This window comes from Podarcis vaucheri, assembly GCF_965113315.1.
Source record: "Podarcis vaucheri genome assembly, chromosome: 5".
NCBI lineage: Eukaryota > Metazoa > Chordata > Lepidosauria > Squamata > Lacertidae > Podarcis > Podarcis vaucheri.
The window spans coordinates 36,343,575-36,352,107 of record NC_138763.1 but is presented as its reverse complement, the minus strand read 5'-3'; the positions used below and the strand labels follow the sequence as shown (position 1 = coordinate 36,352,107).

Sequence of the window (8,533 nt, the reverse complement as noted above, 5' to 3'; positions counted from 1 at the left end):
TGTGGGTGAGCAGTATTTTTATTTGTAATTCAGTAATATTTTTGTTGCTCCAAATATTATGTTGCAAACCTTCATTTTTATTTAAGTGCTAATGACATCCTGTGCATATGCTAAGGTGCCGAAGCCACACGTAACTCATTCAAGAAACAGGAAAATGTATTAAAATATATCTGAGAAAGCAATGCAGATCTAATGAGAAATCACTCTGAAAGCCACATCATGATAATATTGTCAAGCATTAGTTGCTTCTATTTGTGCAGAACAATGCTTATATGGCTGCACCTCATTACTGAATGTCTACTGCTTTAGGCTCCTCTCTTTGAAGCTTATTGTTTGCTCTATTTGTCAGTATAAATGTAAGTAAATAACACCCATTTCTAAAGGAAGAGGTTTGGGCAAGTGTCTTTGATGAGTACAGGCAGATTCCGGAATCACACGTGCATGTACATCACTTGCTTTCTCTATATTTTATTAACATGCTTTTGATGTTGAACAGCTGAATGTGTGAACTGACTCTATTGAAACACACTGTGGTGAAGAAGGAATATCAGTGGGTTGTATCTGTGATGACTCATTCATATGGACAAGTCACCACTGGATGTTCAAGCAGTGGACACGCGTGTGTGAACCACCCTTGAACCCATCTAAATTCAATTTGCTGTGTTTCCTTGCATTGACAAGTAGACTACAAGGAAAATCCAAACAATTATTGGCTATTTCCTCCCTCTCTCCCACCCCTGATATTCTATTGTCCATTATCCAAGTTTGGGTAGAGCAAGAATCCCATGAAAGTAGAATCATTAACATTATCAGCATAGATACCATTGTCTGTTTCATCTCCATATACTTGGAGCCAGACTTCATCCCCATATTCCAGACGGAGCAAGACAGAACCAGATGCTTGGTCCACGTCGTCCTTCTGGTACTTGTCATAAGTGATGATGACCGCCGTGTCCTTCTTGAACAAGCTAACTTTTACATCTGCCACGTACACGGTGAGATGATATGCAAAATAGTAGACTCCGGGAAAGATGCACCGGAATTTCCCTGTCGTTACGTCATAGTGATTTTGCTCATTGTAGAATATCTTTGTAAACCTGATTGGAAGATTGGCATAAGGGACTCTGGCTGTTAGACCAACACTGAAGGCAGACTGATACCTGGAGGCAGTTTCACCCTTTTCCCCTTTCAGTCCTGGGCTTCCTGGTGCCCCTTGAGGGCCTGCAACACCAGCTGATCCTAAAATTCCACTGTCCCCTTTTAGGCCTGGTACACCTATCAAGAAAAGGGATTTTTTATTAGAGTGGAGCATCCACAGAAGGTTTCACCCAAACAACCTCAGCTGAAAAGATTATTTCAGCCTCACCTTCCTTCACAAGAACAAAATTCTGAGTCAACTTATTTGTGTGGGCAGCTCATGTCTACAAAAGTAATTCCCAGCTTTATTAGGTCTGCTTTCATTCTAGTAAACTCCAGAGCTGCTCAGGAATCTGAAGACTGCAGTTTCAGTGTCCTAAGAGTACTTTTGATTCTTTGGGAAATGCCCTGGAAACATGTGGAAGGACATTAGGGTATAAATATTGATGTAAGTAAACCCAGGGCTTTTTTCCCAGCTGGAACTCGCCGGAACTCAGTTCTGGCACCTCTCAGGTGGGTGGCTATTCTAAGAGAATGAGGGAGGCACTCAGGGTGAGTTCCAGCACCTTTTTCTAGAAAAATAGCACATTCTTCTTTATGCAGTGGCATAACTACCATATTTTTCTGTGTATAACATGCCCCCATGTATAAGACACCCCCTATTTTGGGGAACTCAAAATTAAGAAAATGGGGGGATTGCCCAGAGTTGTTGAGAGTTGTTTGGGGGGGTAACAAAAATCACTCACCCGCCTAACAATGCTGCCAATCGCATGCATCGCAGTAGCCAAAAATCCTCTGCCGGCTCACCGCCAGCAGCTGCCAATCGCCCGCCCAGTTGCCGCAGCAACAGCCAATCGACAGCACAATCGCCACTGACAATCAGCAGCTCGCAGCAGCAACCCTCCCCCACTCTGCACAATCCATGTATAAGACGACCCCCACTTTTTGAGATTATTTTCTCAGAAACAAACCTCGTCTTATACACGGAAAAGTACGGTATTTAAATCCATTAAAAATCCAGGTGGCAACTGGACAAAGTGTGGCCTCACAAGACCCTCAAACATTCTTTCAGTGTTCAAATGAATGTCCTAACCCTAATCATTATCAGCTAATAAACGTGGCCCATGGTCAATGGTGAGATGGAGCCTCATGTACCCACTTCTGTCTGCAGATGAGATCCGTGTCTCAGCTAGCCATAAACAAGTATTTCATAAAATTTATATACACAATTTTTTTTAAAAAAAACCCCACCAACACCTGAAACCCTTTATTATCATTTACAGTAATGTTTATTAAATATAATAATGAAAATATAAAACAAAATATTGCTCCTGTCTGCCCTTACTGGTGCTAACAGCAGCTGGGGTGGGTTTACAATGGGGGAAAGGATTTGGGAGGAAAGTGTAAAGACTCTCTCCCAGAGCATCGTGTCCTTCATGTTCAAGTGCCCACCTTAGGCTAATTATTAAAAAAGGGGGGAGGGAGATTCTAATCACAGATCCTCTAACTCACTACTACTTTGATCCTGAATATGTCCCTGGGTGCTTATTGGTTACAGATTCTTCTGCTGTGCTCTTTTTATGCTTTGGTAGTATTGGTTGTTATTCTTTTGGTGTCCTGAAGAGGATTGAAAGGCACGACATCATGTTTAAAAATAAATGACGGAATAAATAAAGGGAAGGAAACGCAATTGTCGCATTATGTCTGAAGTGACATGTTTTTTCTTGTTCTTTCATGTGTCATCTGGCCTGCATGGTGATGTGTGAACCTTTGATCTCAGTCCTGCCAATTGATTAGATTTAAACCCATTAAAGCTCGTGGGGCCCTTGTGGGAATTGCTGGCTTGAATAGAACAGAGGGCTGAAAGCGCTCACCTTGATCTCCTTTCTCTCCCTTTTCCCCGTCCTTTCCATCCCTTCCATCTCTCCCTGGAGTTCCGTGGTGGCCTGGGTAGCCTGGTGCTCCTGACATCCAATTGGCACAGACTCCCCTGGGTGGCTGTTGGGGGTCTTCTTCAGCAGCCACTTCAAGGTAACAGCAAAGTTTCAGCAGAAGTACCAGCGAGCAAATGAGGAGGCTTGATCCTTGCTTCATGTTGCACCTGGAAATAATGAGGAACTGCCTAAGGAACAGGAGTAGTAATAAGGAACAGTAGGAAACCTGCAACTAATGGGGATCACAATCCTAGGCACTCCAGTGGCTCCTCTACTTCAAAGTTTACCACTCCATCACTGGGTGTAAGGTCCTGGGGTGGGGTGAATTTACACTGGGGGAAAGTGGGCAACTGCACATCGCTGTGGAAGAGGAAAATCTGGGACCAAAAGGCTTATGTGACCTTTCAATCCACAGGGAAAACAGTGGAGTCAGACAAGGGACAAACTAAAGACAAAACCAGCTTGGCTCACACAGGACAATCACAATGACTGAGTCTCAGAGATAGCATGAGATTTATATGTCCACCCACCAAATGTAAGTTATATAATTTAGGGTACAATCCTGCACTTGGTCCAGTATATCTGAAGGAGCGTCTCCACCCCCATCGCTCTACCTGGACACTGAGGTCCAGTGCTGAGGGCCTTCTGGCGGTTCCCTCACTGCGAAAAGCCAAGTTACAGGGAACCAGGCCTTCTCGGTAGTGGCACCCGCCCTGTGGAACACCTTCCCACCAGATGTCAAAGAGAACAACAACTACTAGACTTTTAGAAGACATCTGAAGGAAGCTTTTAATGTTTGATGTATTACTGTATTTTAATATTTTGTTGGAAGCTGCCCAGAGTGGCTGGGGAAGCCCAGCCAGATGGGCAGTGTATAAATAATAAATATCATCATCATCATTATTATTATCTGCCACCAGATTTGGCAGAAGTCCATATCAGCTGACAAAATGCCAGGTTCATCACCACCAAGACAGAAATGCTGGTGGAATACTAAATATAAACTGGTGGAACATAACACTGGAGTGCCAGAGAGTACAAGATAAGTCAGATGGGGAGAATGAGGGGCATCTAGGCCTCCTGGACCTGGGATGCTACCAAGCAGAGCAGGGGTGGGAAATCTTTTTAATCTGGCAGACCTTTTTATTATCTCCCCCACACCCTTGAGCCAACTTTGACAGGTGAGTTGTCTCACTCAGCTGCTGAAGTTGGTCTGCAGGGGTGAGGAAAAGTAATGCTCAAGCCAACCTTGAAAACACACACATCCTGTCACATACTTCAACTGATGCATAGGGAATTCAGCCCTGCTTTATGCAGGGTTTTACGGTGCTGGTAGGCCCAAACCAAGCAGGACTGAACTCCCTACACATTAGCAGGAACTGGCGGGCATGGTTGAATAAATCAGTCAGGGGGAAAAGAGGTTGATCCTGTTTTTCACAGGGTGCAGGTAAACCAGCCAGTTTTTAGCATCTGAACCAAGGAGGGATGAACTCATGAGCTGCTGCATGTGTGTGTGTTTTCAATCCTGCTTTCTGCAGTTTTCAGACTTGCCATCCAGTCCCACTTGGGAACTTGCTGCCATGCTGGGACAAAGCAGAATTGGACCCCTTTGGCCTCAGCTAGACAGAAGTGGGTTATTCCCACCCAGTTCCTTCTCCTATATACAGGCTTTCTTTTTGATCAGGGAGCTCCATTCTTGCGAGTCTCCTGCTTTTTGTGCCTGTCCTGCCTGAGCCTCTTGTTCCCTGTGAGGAAGCCCCTCTCAACCACAATGGAGTGACCACTCTGGAGAAGCCAAACTCCCTGCTTCCTCTGCTGCAGAGCTGCTGCTTCTGCCTTTGCTGTCGCCATCTCTCTTCCTAATCCTCCCTGCTGTCAGGAACCCTGCTCCTGCCTCAGAGAGCTTTGGCAGTGTTTGCCTTCTGCTCCTCCACAAAATGCAGAAGAAAGTCACATGAAATGAAGATCACCGAACCAGAAGATCAAGCACCAGTTCTGTAACTGCAATCAGCAGAAGACTCAAGGCACAGTTTGAAGCTGTAGCGTTAAGGGAGATCCTCCACAAACAGAAGCATCTAAGGCTAGGCAGAGGGAGGCAGCTGGTTTGGGGTATCATGAAAGGGCAACAAGCTATTAGTTGTTTCCCCATTTTTATTGGCAGGGTGGGGGAGAAGCGCTTGTGGGATTTTCTGCTGCCAGTTCCAAAAAAATCCTAACTGGTCATTTGCATATTATCTACCTTGACTTGGGGTGCAAGGTGCATTTGCTGTTCTGCCCCCAGAGAGCAAAATGCCCTCAGGAGACCCTGGGAACTCTATTCTAACTCAATTCTGCCCCATGCATGTTTTCTCAGAAGTTCTACTTTGGTAAATGGCACTTACTTCCAGGTAAGTGTGTACAGAGTTGCATCTTGACTGATATATGCTTCTGTGCTGTTTTTGCAGACAGGGGCCAAAGTGACTGGATGATTGGATTTGAGGAACGTATGTTTTATAACCTAAAGAGGCATTCTGTGAATCACACTATGACAAGCCAATAGTTCTGGACGAGGATGAAACAATGAAATGACCTCTAGATTCCAGAAACATTATCTTCAAAGTATGTGTGGCAGAGAAAACTTGGCAGATAGTGGGGTACATATCTGGGCATGTCATGCTTGTACTACTTCAGTGTCCTTATCGCTACATAACTCAGGAAAAGACATTTAGGTTCCAGCACTCAGAACAGACATATCTTGTTTGTAGTTGCTATATTTCCTAACTACCACCCTGTATGATTTTGACGCTGCTTTTAATGTACGCCTCTATTGCAAAATGCAATGCAATTCAAGAACATTTTGCATCTCAAACTGCTTGACATTTAGCTGAGCTGCTGTGGAGAAAGTTCTTGCACTCAGCCATGTGATCAACATGGAAGGACACGCCACCCACCATTCCAATACCTCTTTGTAAAAACAAACAAACAAACAAACAAACAAACAAACAAACACTACACCAAAATGGGATTTTGGTACCCATAAAATTAAATGCATTTGTAGAATGCTCCTGGTCATATAGTCCCAAAACCAGCTCCTATACAACTAAATCATTCTCATAGAATCATAGAATCATAGAGTTGGAAGAGACCACAAGGGCCATCGAGTCCAACCCCCTGCCAAGCAGGAAACACCATCAGAGCACTCCTGACATATGGTTGTCAAGCCTCTGCTTAAAGACCTCCAAAGACCTCAAGGAAACTTGTAAATGCCCACTTTTCCTGATACGAAGGCAAAATGCAAAACAGTATCAAAATATTGGAGAGGAACTGAAGACCTACTTATGTGTAAAAATGCATAGGATTGGGTTGATGGCTGCATTTCTGTGCTCACTTACCTGGGAGTAAACTCAACGAATTATATTATTATCTAACTAAATATGCATAGGCTTGGGCTGTATAGAAAATTTGCAGAGTGAGTACAACATAACTGTGGGTTTGAAGTCTACTTTAAAGTACTACATTAGTTGCATTAGTGCTGCTATATAATAGTGTGGATTATATACTGTAGTATTTATCTTGATCTTCCAGGACAAAAACAAGCCTGATCTTTGAAAATTAATATTCCTACATTTCTGGACTTTTGAATTATCATTGGCACTAGCCTAAGATAATGTATTCTGTTCTGAAACAATATTGTGGAGCTGTGGAATGATGAGGCTGCAATCTTAAAGCCACTTAGTACTATATCTTTGTGCAAAAGAAATATCTATTATGTCTGAATATTCTTTTAAAAATTGCCATCTTCATTTAGATTATTCAGTGTGACACAGTCATTGTGCTGGACTGTCTGCAGAACTAGAATGTATTAGTATAGTGAAATCTAAAGTGCTCAGGTAAGTGATCTATGCATTGTGCACTCCTTAGAATGGCTAAAAACTCTCATCAGGCATTCTCACCTGAGGCACTCCAAATTTGTTAATTAGTTAGCATAACATATGTCACCTGTTTGGCTCAATATTGTAGTCTAGCAAGAAAGGCAGGTAACTTTAATTAAGCATTGTGCTTATATAATGTACGGCATCTCTTTCTCCTTTTCCTTCTCTAGATCAGTGTTTCCCAACCAGTGTTCCGCGGCACACTAGTGTGCCGCGAGACGTTGCCTGGTGTGCCGTGGGAGGGAGGCGGGCGAGTCGGGCGGCGAGAGGCGAGGAGAGGCCGCCCAGCGCGGGGCTCTCGCCATCTGCCTGCCTGGCTGCCTGCGTGGCGCTGACGTCACGGGGCTGTAACGTGCCCCACATAGGCACACGCGGGGCGACGAGCGAGCTCCCTCCCACATCCCATCGCCGCTCGCTTCGGCCGGCCTACTGGGCTGTCTCAGGCGGAAGGCCTGCGCATGCGTGAGGTTTTCGCGCCTTCGGGATTCGCTTCACCCCTTCCTCCTCCTGGGTCCTTGAGAGCGCGGGAAGCGGCAGCGCGAGACTGGCGTTGAGCCTGGTAGGTATTGCGCTTGCCAAGGCAGTCATTTGGGAAATGAAAACTTGCAAAGCAAGCAACGAGTTCAATCTGAAGTACGTGTATGCTTAATATCCTGTATCTGAAACCTGTTCTGCCCCCTCCCCCACACTTGGTGCCATTTTCATCTACACATGCAGCAGAGTAAGTTGACCCAGAATAGTACCAATTCAGATGGCAGATGGGAGAATGACAGTGCTGAATGCTTTCCCATGTAGAACAGTCCCTGCAAATAAAAACCTAGCATATTTGGAAGAGGGATGCTAGCCTAACCATTACCTTCTATGCTGTTACTATTTTTTTATTTTTATTTTACATAAGTAAAAAGTGACCTTTCCCCATCTGGCATGGTGGTGTGCCTCGAGATTTTTTTCATGAAACAAGTGTGCCTTTGCCCAAAAAAGGTTGGGAAACACTGCTCTAGATAATACCCTCTAATGTAAGTCCCACTGAACTCAATTAGACTTGAATAAACTTGCATAGGGATTGTACTGTTAACTACACTGGCAGACAATCATGAAGAATCTAAGTTAGTAACCAGTAGAAGGCAGAAAGATTTCAAATTTCTTGCTACAATAATTTTCTTATGAAGAGTTTTTCTCATTTCTGCACTAACTTTGAATCCATTCTTGACTGCTAATTCAAGCACTCAGGGGACATGGAACAATGCTGTTAACTGAGAGCAAGCAATTCTGTAGATAACTTTCCTAAATAACTGGTTCCCAAATAAAAATACAACTGTGCAGTTTCTTTACAAAATGAATTATCTATTTGAATGGTGTAGTATAATGCTCTAACAAAAAAAATGGCTCTTACCAGTTGTTCTTTGTATGATGTCCTAAGTTGCTTGCAGTCACTTCGGAAATGCAACGGAAAGAATGGCCGGGTCTCTCAATCACTTATCACAAAGAGACATGTGGAGCTGTCAGTTATGATGCTGTCCTTTCTATTTGCTACCGAGCATGCTAATTTAA

At 43.9% G+C, this 8,533-nt stretch overlaps 1 protein-coding gene across 2 annotated transcripts; it reads right to left on the bottom strand.

The window, feature by feature from the left end:
* ADIPOQ (adiponectin, C1Q and collagen domain containing) lies at positions 1-8,533 on the bottom strand. Of its 2 annotated transcripts, none has more exons than XM_082224951.1 (3): positions 8,376-8,533; positions 3,012-3,238; positions 1-1,275 (listed from the first exon to the last, which is right to left on the bottom strand). In XM_082224951.1, exons 2-3 carry the CDS (start codon positions 3,229-3,231, stop codon positions 746-748), a joined length of 750 nt encoding a protein of 249 aa, XP_082081077.1. In that variant the 5' UTR covers positions 3,232-3,238; positions 8,376-8,533; the 3' UTR covers positions 1-745. The 2 variants fall into 2 exon arrangements, with proteins under 2 accessions (XP_082081077.1, XP_082081078.1); XM_082224952.1 differs by having other exon boundaries at positions 3,012-3,259; positions 8,376-8,532.